The sequence below is a fragment of the Nelumbo nucifera genome, chromosome 1 (assembly GCF_055504915.1).
Source record: "Nelumbo nucifera cultivar China Antique chromosome 1, China Antique-T2T, whole genome shotgun sequence".
NCBI classification, from domain to species: Eukaryota; Viridiplantae; Streptophyta; class Magnoliopsida; order Proteales; family Nelumbonaceae; genus Nelumbo; species Nelumbo nucifera.
This window is the reverse complement of record NC_142649.1, coordinates 174,566,996-174,587,173: the sequence shown is the minus strand read 5'-3', so window position 1 is coordinate 174,587,173 and position 20,178 is coordinate 174,566,996. Positions and strand designations below refer to the sequence as shown.

At 37.5% G+C, this 20,178-nt stretch overlaps 2 protein-coding genes across 3 annotated transcripts in view; both read left to right on the top strand.

The window, feature by feature from the left end:
- The first annotated feature begins 374 nt into the window (after positions 1–374).
- Positions 375–4,256, top strand: LOC104596350 (putative polyamine transporter At1g31830). 2 transcript variants are annotated; one of them, XM_010257447.3, is made up of 2 exons: positions 375–997; positions 2,372–4,256. In XM_010257447.3, exons 1-2 carry the CDS (start codon positions 851–853, stop codon positions 3,830–3,832), a joined length of 1,608 nt encoding a protein of 535 aa, XP_010255749.2. In that variant the 5' UTR covers positions 375–850; the 3' UTR covers positions 3,833–4,256. The 2 variants fall into 2 exon arrangements, with proteins under 2 accessions (XP_010255749.2, XP_010255748.1); XM_010257446.3 differs by lacking the exon at positions 375–997 and adding an exon at positions 1,687–1,911.
- A 14,122-nt stretch (positions 4,257–18,378) lies between these two features.
- The window catches only part of LOC104596351 (cytochrome c oxidase assembly factor HCC1), a 39,551-nt gene continuing 37,751 nt past the window's right edge, over positions 18,379–20,178 (top strand). Inside the window, exons 1-2 of the mRNA XM_088895328.1 lie at positions 18,379–18,756; positions 18,877–19,059. Of these exons, the coding sequence (XP_088751454.1) occupies positions 18,394–18,756; positions 18,877–19,059 (546 nt within the window). The 5' untranslated portion in view covers positions 18,379–18,393. The remainder of the gene's footprint in view (positions 18,757–18,876; positions 19,060–20,178) is intronic.

Genomic DNA, 20,178 nt, shown 5'->3' with positions numbered 1-20,178 from the left:
CATTAATGACAGTTAAGTATGAGGTTATACGGCCTATTTTTTTTTTTTTACCATTTTGCCATTTTCTATCCTATTAATAATGAATAATGTCTACAAATTGATTTGGATTGGAAAATAGAGATAGTTGCCACCAGTTCAACACACCAACTCCTCCATATGCTAGGTTGCATAGCTTGGCCCTCACATCCCCTTCTCCAGCATAAGCAAAAGGCCCCCTCCCCCTGGGCACACCTAGCCCCACCCGGCCCACATGCTAGGCCACCCCTGCCTTGCTTACTCTACAGCACATCCCACTGTTTGAAAAAATACCTCAATGAGGCTAGCAATCAAATCTTGGAAAACTGAGTACTTTGTATGTGTTTTGAATTTGGGTTGCAACAAAATGATGCCACCATGCTAGGCCACCCCACCCCTACCCAGATGCTAAGCCACCTACTGCCCTGCTTACCCGCCAATCCACCCCTACTGTTCGAAAAAATGCTTCAATGAGGCCAACAATCAAAGCTAGGAAATACTGTTTGATACGATTATAAAATCTCTTATCAGGAATCTTCAATCCAAAACAAAATCTTCAAAAGAATCTAAAATTATAAATTTTACCAAAAGATTCCACGGAGAAGTTAAGCCAAACTGGTAGCACTCTTGTCTCTTGAGAAAACCTCCTCTACCAGTGCGTTTCGCGTGGAATTACCATCCACCGTGAAAAGCGAAACTACTGATTTTTTAATTGATATTCTATTATAAAATCTCCATCTGTGGTTCTGCACTGTTCGTAAATCTATCATATGTCCGGCATCCGGAGTGCCGACGGATAGCAGTCAACACTCACCAGCACAGTGTGTACTTGAAGATGCACGTGTCTGCAGAAATGTTGAGTCACCAATCTCCACCGGATCAACGTGTCGGCGGCAACGTAACCGTTCAAAATCCACCGCCTGCTGCCGCCTCCGGAGCCAATCAGAACAGCGTGTCGTCGTCAGTGGCTGGCTCCGAGGAGGTATGTCACTGGATAGTTCTCTCAGTTCTGACTTGCGCCACTTGTGAAACAAAAATACTGGTTTTAACACCCTTAACCTATAATATCATGCTAACAGAATCAGAAAATCATCAAAATCTCTGATTCCTCTGCACCATCTAAAAGGTTGATTTTGCTTTGAACGATTGCACGCTAGTTTAATTGGGATTCTGCAAGTTGGGCAGACCGGCAGATCCCTGGCGTCGGAGGACAATCGGTCTCCGATTACGTAAGGTATCGTTTGGGTGTGGGAAATGCGTCGAAGTGAAAGAATATAAACCTTCAGGAGATAAACCCTCTTTCTGGATTTTTTTTTTCAAAAAATTTTCTTCTGGAGAAAGGAGACAGAGGTAAAAGTTTGCTTGTGCTATGAAATTTCTTCTGTTCTTGCTTCAAAATTCAAACAACTTGGAACTTGGAAGGAGTGGCTATGATGACCCAAACGGCACTTCTACTTTCGGTGGCTTTCCAATCTAATGGTTAGGGACCCTTAGATTGGAATTCAAGGATCTACCGACGAATAACCGATCTCTTGGATGTGGTCATATTATGCGTACGCCAATGGCGCATTTTAAAGTCAACCTCTCTGCAATGACAGATTGTGGCGCGGACAGGTGGTCCTATTGATGGTTTTTTTTCCCTATATTTACCAAAAGAAATATTACCAATTTCCTCCCCACCATCCCACTACGCCCCCCCCTCCCCATCTCTCTCTCTCTTCTATATTTAATGAATGAAAGAGCTTTTATCTTTCCTTCTTCCTGGGCTCCAGTTCGTCGCTAGAGCTGAAGTTCGAATACCCCCCCCCCCCAATCACTGAATTTCCTTGTAGGAAAGGTTTCGTAATGATGATGGTGAACTTGCATGGCTAAGTATGCATCCCTGTGCTACCAATGGTTAGTCGATTCTTCTTCATTAACGATGTTCTTTGCTGTTAAATTTACTTTGTTGCTTTTCTTAATGTATCAGAGGGAAAGATTATGTCGGAATATATATTAAGCTATGTAACCCAGATTTTGTCTTACCTTACAACCCCAAAAGAAATATTTGTTTCGGTTTAAAATTGGGAAACTTTTACTGCAATCTGGTGTGACATCTTCTCTGCAAATCTGCTAAAGAAACCTTCTTGCATTAAAACTTGATCTCGCGTGCAGGAAGGTATGGGGAGAATGTAGTTGAATAAAATGCGAGCTTTTCTCTCATTTGGTAGTTCCAAAAGAAGGAAAAGGACTAATTTGACTTGTAATTTGTATAACAGTGGAGACCTTCATTGCACGAATTATCTAATTGTAGATGGTTTTGCAAATTGGGAAAACCCCACAATTTATGGTGATCATAATTTGATATTGCATGCAGAAATTGAGGAGCACAGCAAACCGGCGGGAGTCTGTTCCAACGGGTGAGTTAAATGGTGAAGCGTATGTGAACATTGGTGAGGAAGCTCCTCCTAGGTTGGAAAAGTTCAAGAAAGTTTCGGTAATACCTCTCATATTCCTCATCTTCTATGAGGTATCTGGGGGGCCGTTCGGTGCTGAAGACAGTGTTGGTGCGGCTGGGCCTCTTCTGGCCTTACTTGGGTTTCTGGTATTCCCCTTCATTTGGAGTGTTCCTGAAGCCCTAATAACTGCAGAAATGGGTACCATGTTTCCAGAGAATGGGGGCTATGTGGTTTGGGTTTCATCAGCACTGGGACCCTTTTGGGGTTTTCAGCAAGGTTGGATGAAATGGCTAAGTGGGGTTATTGACAATGCTTTATACCCAGTTCTGTTTCTGGACTATGTGAAGTCAGCTATCCCAGTTTTAGGTGGGGGTTGGCCTAGGGTTCTCGCGGTGCTGGCCCTGACTCTGGTCCTCACTTATATGAACTACAGGGGGTTAACAATAGTAGGCTGGACGGCTGTGTTCTTGGGGGTTTCTTCACTTATCCCTTTTGTTGTTATGGGATTCATTGCAATCCCAAAATTGGAGCCCTCAAGATGGTTAGTGGTAAACCTGCACAAAGTGGATTGGCGTTTATACTTGAATACTCTGTTTTGGAATTTGAACTACTGGGATTCAGTTAGTACTCTTGCAGGAGAAGTTGACAACCCAAAGAGAACCCTCCCCAAGGCTCTCTTTTATGCTCTCATATTGGTCGTTTTTGGGTACTTTTTCCCTCTTCTAATTGGAACTGGAGCTACTCCACTCAATCGTGATATGTGGAGCGATGGCTACTTCTCGGATATTGGGAAAATGTTAGGTGGGGTTTGGTTGAGAACATGGATCCAGGGGGCTGCTGCATTGGCAAACATGGGGATGTTTGTGGCAGAGATGAGCAGTGATTCTTTCCAGCTTCTAGGGATGGCCGAACGAGGGATGCTTCCTGAGTTCTTTGGCAATAGGTCTCGTTATGGAACCCCTCTGGTTGGAATCTTGTTCTCTGCCTCTGGTGTGATTTTACTGTCATGGTTGAGCTTTGAAGAGATTGTAGCTGCAGAGAACTTTTTGTATTGTTTTGGAATGATTTTAGAATTCATCTCATTTGTTAAGTTGAGGATACAAAACCCAACAGCTTCACGGCCATTTAAGATACCTGTTGGAACAATTGGAGCCATTTTAATGTGTGTTCCTCCAACCATATTGATCTGTGTGGTTTTAGCTATTGCTTCTCTTAAGATCATGGGTATAAGCCTTCTTGCTGTGCTTATTGGGTTTCTTCTGCATCCTGGTCTCAAGTATGTTGAGAAGAAGAGATGGATGAGGTTCTCCATAAGTGCTGACCTTCCAGATCTTTATGCAGCAACTAATAATGAAAGCATAGAGACCATAAGGAATTGAATGAGTCACTGCATTCAGCATGTAGAGACGCAACAGTCCAGAGTGCCATAGTATGATAACAAGAAATGCTTTTGAATGGTGTACTTAACACCAAAAGTTCCAGGCCGCTTCAACCTGCTAATTCCAAACAACATCTCTGCTCTCTGGGGAAACCAAACAGTTGGTGGTAACATTTCTTCTCCAACTTTGTTATTACTTGTTAGAGATTAGGCTATTTTGCCTTGATTGCCGACTTTAATCGAGTGACTGAAACATTTTTATATGTTTATCATTATGTAACCAAGAGCCATATATGTTGTCATGATCTCCAGTAGTAGGGGCATAAGGAAAATAGTTGGGAGTTGGAATTCAAGAAAAAAAAAGTTATCTTGTTTGTATAAAGAGTTGTTATTAGATTTAATCTATTATATGCATTTATGTGTCAGTATATGATCATTCTGCTTATTATTTTTTGTAGTTCTTCATATCTCATCCATTAACCCTGCAAAAAAGAAAATAATATGAACCTTCTTAGTTTTACAGAAGAAAATGCTTTATGTCCAAAATAAGAAGGAAATTTGCAGAATCTCATAGTTTGTAACCAACAGATAGTATGAAGTATCATATACCAACTGTGAAATCTGAATCATGGAGCATAATACCGTTGACAGCCAAAAAACAAAAAAGTACAAAATCTATTTGAGTTCATCAAGTGCCATTGAAGTTGCTAAAACTAACCTGTACCAAGTCTTCAGTTACAAGCTGCATGCTTCTTTCTGATGCATCTTTATACTTCTAGAACTTGTTTAACGTTTAAAATGTATATTGATTCTCTTGTAATACTTCAAAATGGTGCATTACTGATACGAAGAAATTGTAGGCTAAACCAAATTGCCTTGGATTATTTCACAGTGACATTTATCTAACTCATGTTTTCACTAGTAGGTTAAAACCAAATTGAAGCAACAAATCATGGCCACATTTATTTACACAAATTAAAGGTTAGCTTGATTGTCCTAGTTAATAATTGGTTCGGGTTCCGGGTCTATTTTGTGGAATAATCGGTTCGGAACTGATACATCCTGCCCCAAACCAAACCCGACACAGTGACAGGTTTAACTATAACTAGCACAGACTAAAGAAATAAATTAGGCGTGCAACTCGGGTTGGAATGAGTTTGTATATAAATTATGAAGTATACTGCTTCGGGCATGTGATAAAAATTGCACGATGAGCCCTCCAACAGGTCCTCTCATTGGACCTTTGTCAACCACTTGGAAATGTGGAGTAATCCTTTGCACAATTTTCCATTTTTAAGATTATTTATTTATTTTATTAATATATTATTGTTTGTTATCATTTTACTAATATTTTATTATTTTATTAATATCAAGGTTAGGTGCATTAGGGTTTTTTTTTTCTAGAATTACTTTACTTTTTTGAAAACCTTTGGAATGGGCAATTGCCAATTGGATGGTTGGTAAGGTTTCCGGCTGATTGTAGTGGATGGAGACTTGCGATCAAATCCCAACCTGCACCTGGGTTGGGGGTTACGGGTTTGGGGGATTGGCTACTCTAGCCCCATGGAGTTAAAAGAGAAACTCTGGAACAGGAGGCAGCTCGGATCTACTACCCAGGTCTCACTATAATGTTCCCCTGTATTTGCACGTTACTATTTATGGTATATAAAGTTGCAGTATTATGTGGGGTAGGAGATCTGAATTGTTATGACAATTTTTTCCATCCTCGTGGGAGATCTGATGGAGTTGGGAATGAGAATGAAGTCCCTACCATGTCCAACCCAATTAAATATTAAATAATATTTAAAATATTATTTATATTTTAAAATTTTCTTTTATTTAAATAAATTTATTTTTTAAAATACGTTAATTAAAAAAATTCCGGATTTTGGGTCCTTGTGGGGAACCTGTCTTTATCGGGAAATGGGAATGGAAGACAACTTTTATCTCTGGTGAGTATTGAGGTTGGGGACGGGGATTTATTTCATAATCGGGGTTGGGGATAGGGAATATGATCCCTGCCCCATTCCTGGTCCAATTCCAAGTGTCTATTCTGAGCAACTAAATGGACCTGAAGAGCTTGTTTGGTATGTTGTTGTTTTTAAAAGAAAATAGTGACACTTAGGCCTCATTCACTTGTATCTTTGTAACTTTTTTGGGTAACATTTACACAGGCAAGTGCATTTATCCATGTTCTTTTGATTTCCAGGATTCTCATATTAGTAACAAAATGACATTTTTACCCATAAAAACCTAGTATAAAATGGGCAAAGTTGTTACATTATACTTTATAAAATTTTCCCTAGGTGGGAAAGTTGTTTACCCACCTGGGAGATGGGTAAGTTTTACCCAGGGAAGTGGAGTTTATTTTATCGTGGGGCCCATTAGTAAATGCAAAAAGAACATTGTGAGGTTGGACAATGGAAAAAAAAAATACCCATTGACCAACTTTTCCAAACTTATTTATCGGTGGTAAACGAATGGGGCCTTAAGGATCACATCCGTGTTTTGAACTCAACACTTTAGATGTTTGGTTGGGTCTATTTTTCACCAAAATTCCCATGCAACAGCCATGCATTTGATATCACGAAGATGGCAATACCTGCAACAATCATGCCATTACCCCCAACAATATGCATATGTGGATCCTACATGTTTGTTGGACATGGCACTTGTAGGCTTTGTTCAGGTGGATTGTGCAAGTCCGGATCACCTACCAACAAAACACATTCCAACCCTCTACCAATATGATCTCACACCATACATCTCATACATGGAAGGTCTCACTTCTTGGTGGGTCCCAATCTCATGGTGAGATGTGTGATGTTAGATCATGTTGGTAGAGGGTTGGAATGTGTTTGTTGGCAAAAAGATCCCAATTCGTATCTTGTATGGTGAGTGGCATGGTTTCAAAATTGGACCGAACCAAACAGTCAGATCAGAAAAATTGAGAACTGGTCGGGTGGTTGGTTCCGTTTTACCCTAGAACCGTTATTTCGTCAAAAACTATTGATTTAGTTAGCAAACTGCTGATCCGATCAACGGTTATGTTGTTTTTTATTTTTTATTTTTTGCCAAAATGGGTTATTTGTTCGGTTCGAATGGTTGGATCGTTTGACCCGAGAATCGAACCCCTGACCTGTTCGTTGTCCATTTTGATTTTAAAAACCTTGGTGAGTGGTGATCCCAAACAAATAAAAATAAATAAATAAATTAAGTCCCTAATGCCCCAAAATTTTTCTTTTATTAAATCTCATCGATGTAAAAGTCCACCACTAGTTCAATTTTGTTGACATTTGTTTGCAATGTAAATCAAGATCAATGTAATAAAACTTCACTCCCGGTTTAGATTTATTGGCATTTAGATGGAGTGGAGTTTTACATTGTAAATCGATGTAAAACCTCATTTATAGTAGAGTTTTACATTGATCTATATCAATAAAATTGATGTAATATTACATCGACAATCAAATTTTTCAAAGCTCAACAATTCAAAGATTTTAAATTATTCGGTATAAAACTCCATCAATAGACTTTTACATCGCAAACAAACCACAGTCTAAGGAAATTTCTTTTGCAATAATTAGAGAAGTATGATGTTTGACCTCTCATTTCTCCTCTTGCTATGTTCATTTTTTTCCTCTCCAGTTAACTGCAATGGAAGTCAATTTAAGCAATGTCCATTATTCTTGGTTTGCAATATCTGAGTAGTAGGAGGCAACATCAACATGAATAATATTTTGAAATCTCATTTTGCCGTACAACTATACAAGTTACGGTCTCTTTACATCACTAACACAACCAAAAGAAACAAATTCCTTATCAAAATTTCTCTTTCATATTAGATAGGGGTGGCTTTGAGCTGAGTCGAGTCGAATACTTTGCTATTCGAGCTCAGCTCGGTTCAGAAGCTCACAAGTTTGAGCTCAAGCTCGACTCCAAGCCAATTTTTCTAAAAAATAAAAATTATAATATAAAAATATTTTTTTTTATTTTACATACAAAAAATTAAGAATTATGAAAATTATTTATTATTATACATATAAAAAATAATTATAAAAATTATACATAAAAAATAAAAATATTATATATAAAAAATATTATTATGTATAATAAAAATATTATATGTATGTATGTATGTATAATAAAAAATATTTATTTATTATATCAGGCTCGATTAGTAAATAAGCCTATATATATCGGGCTCAAGCTCGGCTCGAAACTTGATTTAAACCAAACCAAGCTTGAATCATGAGAAACTTGGCTCATAGCCACCCCTAATATTAGATAAAAAGGAGATATGATGCATTGGGCATAGGATAGATTACAAATAAATTGATAAAAACCTGAGATTGCATCATGCAAGAGGCATTTGGCATATGATGAGTATGAGCCACAAGAGTATATGATGCACTGGGGGTGCACGTGTCGCGCAATGCACTGAATCATTTTTTTATCCGAATTATACCTTTTCAATTTTAAAACGTGTCTCTTCAAATTTAAATTTAATTTTTTAAATAAGTTTTCTTTTTTTCGTGTCTCTTCTTCCTCATTGTGCCTCTTTGAACAGGTGCACTATTCTGAAGAGGCTAAAGGACACATCTGTGTCAATTTAGGTCTAAGAACACTCTATAAGAAGAGTGTTGGCCGACCCAGTCTACACACACACCATTTTCGACATTTTTGTTTTCTCTGAGAAATCTGAGCATCAATCTTGTGTGATTCGCGGAAGTCTGGTAAGTGAGTGCATGTCTACTAGTGCCCTGTGGACAGTTTTATCTTGGCGATCGGTTTGCAATCACCCGGCTGCACCATAGGGGGCAAATACGGTTTTAAGGAGAGTGACCAAGTGGCACGACTCAGCCCTCCATCTTCTTGCAATTCCTAGTTTCGAGTTCCTACAACTTCACACCACTGCAACTTCGGTTTGGAGCGCAATTACCGATAAGTTCCATCTGCTCTCTATTTACTATTTTTACAACATTCTTAAAACCGTATTTATGGAGCCTATCTCTGCTAACCCCTTCATGAGGAACCAGATATTGTCAACAGTTCGTGATTTCTCCAAAATTGAACCCTTCAATGGAACTAACTACAAGCGTTGGAGACAATGCTTATTGTTTGTCTTAGAACAGTTAAGGATAGCTTTCGCTTTGACTGAACTGAACTCATTAAATATGGAGGAACCAGCTCATTCTGTTGTTGCAGAACATTGGACTACAGCCGACCACCTCTGCACCAACCATATCCTAAACTGTTTGTCCAATGAACTGTACAATGTTTATTCTTCCTATAATTGTGCCTATGAAATCTGGAATGCATTAGACACTAAGTATGTTCTAGAAAATGCTAGAAACAAGAAATATGTCATTGCCAACTTCCTACACTTCACCATGAAAGAAGACATTGATGTGTCTGCTCAAATAGATGAGTTCCAGGTTCTTGTGGGGGAACTAGCAAAGAAAGGCATGGTACTACCAGATGAATTCATTATTGGTTCTCTCATAGATAAATTACCACATACATGGAATGATTTCAAGACCAATATGAAGCACAAAAGGAAGGACACTACTTTGGATCAAGCAGTGGTCCGAATTAAGATTGAAGAAAAGAATAGAAAGAAAGATGATGACCAATTTTCCAAAACCAATTTGGTGGAGGAAAAGACTACAAAATTCAAAAAAAAAAACTTGAATGTGAAAAATGATTAGAAATTCAAGAAACAACAAAAGAAAGGAAACTACTATGTATGTGAAAAACCTAGACATTACAAGAATGATTGCCGGTATCGAAAGGACTCTAGGAAACCGAAAGTCAATTTGACTAAGGATGTTATCGCAGCAGTGGTAACTGAGGTAAACTTAGTTGATAAGTCGAAGTAGTGGGTACTGGACACTGGTGCTACCATGCACCAGTGCGGCTTATCAGCAATTCCTTCTATGAGTATACAACTCTGTTTGAAGGAGAGCAAGTCTTCATGGGAAACTCACAAACTTCGAAGGTCATCAGCAAAAGAAAGGTGCTCCTGAAACTGACTTCAGGAAAAATCCTAATGCTAAATGATGTACTACATGTGTCAGAGATCCAACGGAACTTGGTATCAGGAGCACTCCTCAACAAAGTATGACTGAAATTCACATTTGAAGTAGACAAGGCCGTATTAGCTAAAAATAATGTATTTATTGGAAAATGGTACAATGCTGGTGGATTATTTATATTGAACATCTATGATATTATTAAAAATAAAATTGCTTCTTCTGCTTATATTGTTGAATCTTTTGATATTTGGCATGCTAGACTAGGACATCGTAGTACTTCTTATTTAAAACGTTTATATAAATCATGAGTTTTGAATGTTCCTATTAACTTTACAAATGAAAAATGCTAAGTATGTGTAGAAGCAAAATTTACTAAGAAACCTCATAAAAGTGTACAAAGAGAAACTGAATTGTTACAACTTATATACAGTGATTTAGGAGACCTTAAATGTCATGAAGCTAGAAAAGGAAAAATATACTATATAACCTTTATAGATGACTTCTCTAGATATGCAAAAGTAGTTTTAATTAGATCAAAAGATGAGGCTGATCGAGCTTTCATAAACTACAAAACTGAAGTAGAAAATTAGTTAGAAAAAAAAATAAAAAGACTTAGAACAGATAGAAAAACTGAGTATGATGGACAAACCATTAGAAAAATCTTTGAAGAAAATGGAATCATACATGCAACCACATCTCCCTATCAACCTGAATCTAATGGAATTGCAGAAAGACTTAAAAGAACACTAAAAGAAATGATGAATGCAATGCTAATTAGTTCAGGTGCACCTTTGAATTTGTGGGGGTAAGCAATCCTAACGGCTTTATCACTTATATAATAGAATACCACCTAAAAAGAAATGACATATTCCCTTTGAACTTTGGCATAACAGAAAACCTAGTTTGAACTATCTAAAAGTTTGGGACTGCTTAGCAAAGGTTGGAATACCTGAACCTAAAAGAAAGAAATTCGGATTGAAAACCTATGACTGTGTGTTCATTGGCTATGCACAAAACAGTGTGGCTTATTGGTTCTTTGTAATTAAAACAATTGAAAATGTGTTTGAAAATAATACAATAATCGAGTCCCGATATGCAAAGTTCTTTGAGCACATCTTCCCTTGGAAAAAAGAAACATTAAATAGGGAACCTTCCCAAAACCAAGTTAGAAACCAAGAACTAGTGAATGCTTAAGAAACTAGTACTTCACTTAGGTAAGACCCAGACTTAAGGAAAAGTAAAAGACAAAGAAGAGAAACAAATTTGGGTGACGGAATGTTCACATTTCTGGTGGGCAAGGACCTAGTAACCAATCAGGAAGCTATAACTTCACCTGATGCAGTATTTTGGAAAGAAGCCATAAAAAGTGAAATAGACTCATTGGTCACTAATCACACTTGGGAACTTGTAGATCTCCCACCTGGAACTAAGGCACTAGATTGTAAGTGGATTTTTAAGAAAAAACTAAAACTAGATGGCACAATAGATAAATTCAAAGCCAAGTTAGTCGCTAAGGGGTTCAGACAAAAGAAAGATGTAGACTTCTTTGACACCTACTCCTTGGTTGTAAGATTAACAACAATTAGGGTTTTGTTTGCTATAGCATCCATTTACAAATTGGTAGTTCACCAAATGGATGTGAAAACAACTTTCTTAAATGGGGATTTAGATGAAGAAAATTTACTTTAGGCAACCTGAAGGCTTCATAATGCCGGGACAAGAAAATAAAGTATGTAAACTAATTAAGTCTCTGTATGACTTAAAACAAGCTCCCAAACAATGGCATGAAAATTTTGATAATGTGTTAGTAACTAATGGATATAGCAGAAAAGATTCTGATAGATGTGTCTATAGAAAATTTGAAAATAATACAGGAGTCATGATCTGTCTATATGTTGATGATATGCTGGGAACTAGTCTAGAGGTAGTAAAAGAAACAAAACAATTTTTAATGTCCAAATTTGATACCAAGGACTTGGGTGAGGTTAATATAATCTTAGGGATTAAAATCCATAAAGAACAAGGAAACTTTATTCTCTCCCAATCACATTATGTAGAGAGTATTCTTAAAAAATTTAAACACTATGATTGTAAACTGATTGAAACACCTCTTGACTGTAGTATTCATTTAAAGAAACATGTAGAAGAACTTGTTTCACAAAAGGAGTATGTAAGTATAATTGGATCTGTATCCTACTTAATGAACTGTACAAGACCAGACATAGCTATAGCTATGGGAAAATTAAGTCAACATACTTATAATCTCGAAAATGAACATTGGGAAGCTTTAGTAAGATTATTGAAATATTTAAAAGAAACCATAAACTTTGGTTTACATTATTCAGGTTTTCCTCCTATTTTAAAAGGCTTTACTAATACGAATTGGATTTCAAATTCAAATGATAGTGCTTCCACCAGTGGATATGTGTTTACTCTAGGTGGAGGAGCAGTATCATGGAAATCAGTAAAGCAGTCATGCAATACATGTTCAACAATGGAGGTCGAATTCATTGCACTAGAATTGGCAGGGTCTGAGGCAGAGTGGCTAAGGAGCTTGCTGGCAGATATACCACTTTGGCCGCGGCCGGTTCCGCCCATATCTCTCTATTGTGATAACCAAGCCATAATAGCCAAAGCCAACAACCAGACGTACAACGATAAAAGAAGGCACATCTGCTTAAGGCATAACCTAGTAAGACAATACCTCAGCGAAGATACAATTGCTCTAGACTTTGTAAGGTCTAAAAAGAACCTTGCAGATTCGTTAACCAAACCATAAACTTCTAAGGTGGTTTATGAGGCATCGGTAGGAATGGGGCTGAAGCTTGTTACAAAGTCATTAGTAATGGAGACCCAACCTATGTGAAAGGAGATTGCTGGAATTAGGTTGAATGGGTAAAAACGAGTCGCTACATGACTTAGGAAAGCACTATCATTTGTGTCCCATTTCAAATGTTGAGGTAAGATAGTGCTCACTGCATATTGAGGAGGTTGAGCATGAGACTCTTAATCAGTTAGGAATAGTGTGAGTAGTGCACACTAATAACTGACCTAAGTGAGTGTGAAGTGTGGTCATTTTTTAGAGAAATCTGGGGCCGACTCTCAAAAACACTTATGATTTCAAGAGGGGAACAAGGCCGAAATGTTCCAAAACAAAAGAACCACTTAAGAACTGGTGAGTTAAGTTAGTTGGCCGGTTAGCTAGTTACGATAAAGAGGAAAGGTTGAAGGAGTCTGACTCCACCCGTACTCTTTAACATAGCCTGTCATACCTAAATGTTGATTAAAGTCCAAAAGACATCACCATGAATACTTATCTCACTGCAATGCTTAGATTGTTCAATCTTCTTGTAATTTTGAATCTTGTGGGGGATTGTTGGAGGGAGATTCAAATTTACAAGAATCTCTCACATCCCTATCTTGTTTTTTGTCCTTTCCTCCCTTGAACGATTCCTTGTCTCACATTGCTTGGGAAAGGAGTGAGAGTTGAGTATATTTGTAGTTTTGCTCCCTTTATGGGTAGGGACCCTTAGGAGGACAGGACAGGACTATAGATATTTCATGCATGTGAGGGGGGGTTGGGGGTGCACGTGCACATGTGTACACACGATGCATTGAATCATTTTGTTTTATCCAAATTACACCTTGTCAATTTTAAAGCATGTCTCTTCAAATTCAAATTTAATTTTTTAAATAAAATTGTTTTCTTTTTTTCGTGTCTCTTCTTCCTTCTTGTGCCTCTTCGAATAGGTGTACTGTTCTGAAGAGGCTCCTATCTAAAAGGACACATCTGTGTCCATTCGGGTCTGAGAGCACTCTATAAGAAGAGTGTTGATCGACCCAGTTTACACACACACACACCATTTTCGACATTCTTGTTTTCTCTGAGAAATTTGAGCATCAATCTTGTGTGGTTCACGAAAGTCTGATAAGCGAGTGCACGTCTACCAGTGGCCTGCGGGCTGTTTTATCTTGGTGATCGGTTTGCGATCACCCGGCTACACCATAGGGGGCAAATACGGTTTTAAGGAAAGTGACCAAGTGGCACGACTCAGCCCTCCATCTTCTTGCAATTCCTAGTTTCAAGTTCCTGCAACAACTTCACACTACTGCAACTTTGGTTTGAAAAGCGATTACCGATAAGTTCCATTCTGCCTCTTTATTTATTATTTTTTTACAACACCAATCAACTGGAGAGATATGATATTTGAAAAACTTATAACCATCCAACCGGGATCATAAAAGTGATAACTAATCAAATAGGTTTTCATCAAAATTCATAGGGTTATGATTGGTCAAAACCTTTCTAGTATCAATGCCTTTCCAGCATCATATGTTTTTAAACGTGAGATTTGTCATATTAACGTGTAGAAAATGGTGGATAAATTTGGACCGTTAGATCAATATTACATTTTTTTAAAGGTTAGACTAATGATATTACATCGGTTAACATGGAGGTAAGGGTATAGATAAATTTGGACCATTGGATCTCTTTTTCAGGATTTTTTGACTGCTAGGTCCTAAGAGGTTAATCTAGGGCGTTGGATGAGCATCTAGTTCATGTAATATACAGTTGTATTTACAAACCAATATTGCATCAGGGTTTGGGACATGTGTGCTTGGGTGTTTTCAACATAGAAAACAAGGGAACCATAGGATGAAAACGTTTCCAAAAAACAGAAGTGAAGGAGGAAAGGAAAATTCGATTTCCATGAAACTCCAACAACACCAAACACCATCTAAACATTGGACATTTGGATTGGAGTGAGCACCTTCTTGGTTGCTTATCCAAAATGGGCTGACTTACCAAATGCCAATGTGTATTTATTGACTTGGATCTGGCCTCAAATAAGTGTTTATTTCAATAAGTATTTCCAAACATGGGTGAAGAAAAGTCAATGATGAGATCAAAGAAGAACGAGAGATGACAGAAACATTAGCAATAAGAATTAAATTGTAAACATAAATAAGAACTAGATTGAATTTCAATTGGACAAGTAGAAGTTTGTTTGTCAATCATCTAGCGTCTGTTTGGCATCCATGTCGTTGCTCCAGAAAATGGTGACACATTAGCACCACGTCAAAAAAAATGGTGCTTTAGGAAATGTCTATTTGTTTGGAATCGCTTTTTTATAAAAACGGTGCTCCAAGCCCTGCCTTAGAAATTGGGAAGGCGTGGCTTGGAGCAACGCCAAATTTGGCGTTTCCTGGAGCTGCAGCTCGTTGCTGCCAACAAGGACATGAGGTGGCAGTGATAGGGACATGACGTGGCACTAGATAATAGGTACCAATGCTGAAAATGTTTCCTGGAGCATTGGTACCAAATAGAAAACGTTGTTGTTGCTCTAGGAAATGTCCTACCTGGCAGCAACATTTCCAAAAAAAAAAGACACCGTTTTCTTAGAAAACGGTGCTTCCAACCCACACATCAGCAGCACCATGAAAACGGTGCTATATCTGCAACATCGATGCCAAACATATACCTAGAAGCTGCCTTAGTGAAAAACCAGGAAATTTGTGAAGAAATGGAAGCTTCCCTTTTTGCACAAGTTGAGACTAAGTAAACTCTCAAACAAGAGGAGAAATTAATTCGTATCTCAGAAGATATAAAAGGAAAAAAATACTTAATCATCTCCAGCAATATATTGTTCTACTAAAGCAAGAACTAAGATCCAGATTAACATGATCATAGAAGATTTTAATGAAATAACTAAGAAACCTCCACGCACTTTGGCAAGATTAGAGAGGGAGAAAACAAATGGGTAGGTTCTACTTGAAACATAATGGAATCTGCCTTGAACTGACCCTACCCAATCTTTTACAGGAGAGGGGTCTAGTTTCAAATTCTTGGAATTAATGCCCACCCAAGCCAGTTCTAGGGTCTATGGGTTTACCCTACTCAAACTGACTTAGGGAATTGACCTTGGTGGAACCTGCCATGGAATTGAACTTGTCTTGAAATAAATCCCAAAATCTTTTGAGTGTGTGAAGATTTGAACCCAATTACTCGGTTACCATAGCCATGGTCTCACTTGACCATTGAATGACTTAAGTAATTTGATAATATTTCTTCAATTTAATACTTGAATGTGTATGATAAGTAAAGTAAAAAGTAATATTTACAAAATATAAATTATAATTACAAAATTTGAATTATATATTATATATTATGATAATCTACAAATTAAATTACTGGATTTAATTAATAAAGTTAATGTAAGTTTTGAATTTTATTATTATTATTATTATTGATGAAAATCAAGCTTTTAAAGAATGTTTTCCCTTTTCTTGGCAAGAGGTGATAAAAGAAAGAGTAGGTTCCATGGGTAAACCTTATAATGACCTTGGAATCGCCTAGGCAAAATCCAACCTTGGAACCAATATAATCTTGATAATGCCAAACTTGGACTTGTAGGTTCTAGGTTTTGCTTGGTCTTGCCTTGGAACCAAATCGAATTAACCCATGCTCGCCCCTATAAATAGCAATATGTTCACAAAAACTCTTGGTTATTGGCAAGCATGATAATGATTAGAAAAGAAAATGCAAGCCATGGGTATGCTGCTGCTGAATATGAAGAGAATATGTTCATGGCAGAAAATGGCGAAAAGGGTAATCTTTCCATATTGGAAAATAACACATAAACATATATGGATAAAAAACAAGACATCCATTCGGGGGTCTTTGGTATAGTAGTATAGAATTGCCATTAGTAGTTGATGAATACAAATTTGTGAGAGCGTTTTTTTATTTTTATTTTTTTAGGACATAATGAAAGGAGGCTACACAAGACGAGGGGCAACATGACCCCATTCATCACAAAAACAAATGAAAAACTAAATTCCAAGGAAATTCATTACCAAAAAAAGTTTACCTTCGGAAGAAGACAGTCGATGACGAACATTGAATCACCTTCAATAATAATGGGCCTGCCGTGAAAATGGAGAGCAATGTTGTGGGCTTTCCAAGCAACCCAATCTTCAACTAGGTTAATAAAAGTTATGCCAATAGAATAAGCTAGCAATACATGCCACCGAGTAGAAACCATCAAGCCCATAGGAGGCATCGAAGTTAATTTTTATAGAACCCTCATAGGGGGGTAGTCCACCGAATAGGCAGCCCAAACCTTATTATGAGTGTTCAAATAAAACCTACTCACTCATCAAACAAGATTTTATTTAAGAGGTATATCGATTAGAATGGGGAACATTGAAAACTTTCTCATTTCTATTTTCGCAAAATAACCATAAATTTCTCTTTAAATAATGGATCATCATTATCACTACGATTTTTAGTGATTCTTATCCACCAATTATGAATTGAACTATCTCTCACCGGGACAAACATCATTTGAGGCTTTTGAGCCAATGATCGTCCATACTTGATTTACATGTGAATTGAGTTGATTAATACAAATTTCTATTTCAACCTAAAATTTCAATTTTGAAATGTTTTAAACTGTCAAATTTGATCTTTTATCACACACAAGTAGCTTTTTTAGTTGAAATGGCACTTGTATACGATGTGGTAATACATAATTTTAATAAATCTGTATTTATCAACCCAAAATGCAAGGAAATGCAATGCCACTATGCCAAACACTTCAGCTTTTATTTTGTTAAAGAGTTAGGTTTAACTGAACACAATAGTTGTTCATGCTAGGAACCAATTATAATACTCCACATCAATCATAAAATACAAGAGACTCATAACCCCTTGTTATGGGGTTATGTATTTTACAACTGGCGTAAGGCGTTATCATTGGTTCAGCTAATCTGAATTTTTTTCCTTCTAGAACACAAAAAGCCCGTCCTAAAAGCACTCCCAAATAGGGAATGCCAATGGGTCAGGTTTGGCACAGGTTTATCTCAACCCTAGCCCAACAAGGTCTAATCTGATACCAACTCCACCCGACATTGTACTTTTGTTAATACATCTTGAAGACCCAAGATCCATTAATTTAATTTAGAAACTTGTTTTTATAGATTCTAAGGTGTTATTTTTCCTATTTTAAAAAAAAGAAAACCAAAATTAACATGTAAATAAATCTTAAGTTTTAAGGCTATAGAGTTAGAAGTTAAAAATTACAAGAATATGTTGTACACATGAAGGGCATCATGACCCAGCCCATTGGGTCACTCAATACCCAACCTGAATTGAACCCAACTCAGGATGAACAATCAAAACCCTAACCCAACCCTAGGGATGGCAATTTCCCCATCCCTGACAAGGACCTGACTTCCCGGCCCGATGGGGTTGGGGATTGGTATTGTTTTGGCGAGGCAGAAATGAGAATAGGAATTAATAGGAATCCTCGATCGAGGTCAGGGTCAGGGATGGGGATTGAGATGTCCACCTCGCCCCAACCCCGATTATATATATATATATATATAATTGTATTATTATATTTATTTTTCAAAAATATATTGTCATTTAAAAAAATTTTGGGGATTTAAGTAGGAACGGAAAATATGATCCCCACCCAGAACTCGCCCCATTGTGATTCCTATCCGACCCTAAAGCCGAATGTGTGTGACCCTAACACGGGTTTACCATTTTACCCAACCCATTGACATCCCTACTCCCAAACATGGCCTAAGCTGCACTGGACGCAGGTCAAAGGTGCCTCTGGATTTACAACCTTCATTTCTTCTTTTCAGACTCGCCGTCTTCGTTAAACTCCGAATCCTTCCCCGTCTGACCAGAAGCTTGGTACTAGCAATGGCGTCGGCTATTTCGAGAAACAAATATTGTTGGTTCATTCGTCGCAGTCTCCTCTTCTACAATCAGCACCACTGCAAGCTAATTAAGGCATTGCCTCCCTACATTCAACGCTTCCATGGAGTCCCGGACATTCCCCAATTTAGAGCCAACCCAGCCATCTCATCGGTCTGTCATCTTATATGTTCTTAACGATCTTTCAGTTGAACTTTATTTATTGGTTAAACAGAATGTTATGGAATTCGTTCTTATATCTTCCCACTTTGAGTACTTCGCTTTATTTTACAGGTTAGTTATCTAGGTTATGGAACGCAGCCGTGCACTATAGTTCAAAGATATATATGTAACAGTACTACTGTTAATCCTGAAAACCTAGCGCCAAAGAAGCCTGTAGAATCTAATTCCGAGGAGAGTGAGAAATCTGGGGAATCAAAAGGAACTGGTGAAGCCGGGAAGCCTGTTCGTGGCGGGGTAAATTTTTGTTACTCCATATTTCTTCTACTATATTAGCTGAGATCTTAGATTGATTGAATTATCTTTGGATCACTTTTCCATGAGAATGTCACTCCGACTTGATAGGCTTGTTAAATTTATTCAGACAGCACGTTGTTTCATGCGAACAGGTTGTAAATTATCTAACAGAAATCATTTAATGGTATTCATGCCAATGTAGTGATATGAATACCCTTTTCTGTCCCAAATCTTCCATGTTACAACACAACAGTTGTTTCGCATTTTAATAAAGAGAGAGAGAGAGGGAGGGAGGGGACTTTTTTTTTTTTTTTTAAGATTTAGATAATCATGATAATAGCTGGATAGGATTAATCTATGCAATTAGCAATCGTTTTTGTGTTTTAGGAGGGTAAAAGGACTGAAGGGAATTATGGTGGCATCATATAATACAATACGATATAATTTGGTTTGTGTTATGAAAAGAAAACTTGATTATTTTCTTATGGAAAGAGTTATGAGCAATTCATTCCCACATAATGGATTGAGTTCCCATAGTTGGTTTTATCACTGTACTGTAGCTGTGGTACACTTCTGTGTGATCCATTCTTCAATTTTTTGTTTTGAGGCACCACAGTGATTTAAAAGGTGCGTCTGAGGCGCACCTAGGCGCACATGCGAGGTGTATACCCTAGGTGTGTGCCTGATGCGCCTTATGCCTCAGACCAGGCATGCGCCTTTTGAAAATTTAGCGCTTTTTTGCTTTTTTTGAACCTAGTAGCTGGGCTGGGGGCTCCGCTCCCGGACCCCCATGCCACGCCCCTCAAGGCAAGCCCAAACAATCCATGTTAGGGTCTTAAATTCTTAGTTCTCACACAAAAAATAATGATTTTATAATTTTGCTAAATTATAAAATATATTCTATTTGCTAATGTTGTTCATTCATTCATCCTAATAAAATATTTTCTTAAAAATCAATTAAAATTATAAAATCATTATTTTTTGTGTGAGAACTAAGAATTTGAGGCCCTAACATGGACTTGTTTGGGTTTGCCTCGAGGGGCGTGGCATAAAGGCAAATCGTAGAATCAGAAATGTAATATGCTTTACATCACATTAGCTACTTGAAGTAATGCAATT

What these genes read in the sequence shown, in the direction of transcription:
- LOC104596350 (XM_010257447.3), top strand. Translation starts at nt 851, where the DNA reads ATGCACGTGTCTGCAGAAATGTTGAGTCACCAATCTCCACCGGATCAA. An exon ending in CAGTGGCTGGCTCCGAGGAG is followed by an intron (nt 998 to 2,371) that starts GTATGTCACTGG and finishes TATTGCATGCAG; the next exon opens with AAATTGAGGAGCACAGCAAA.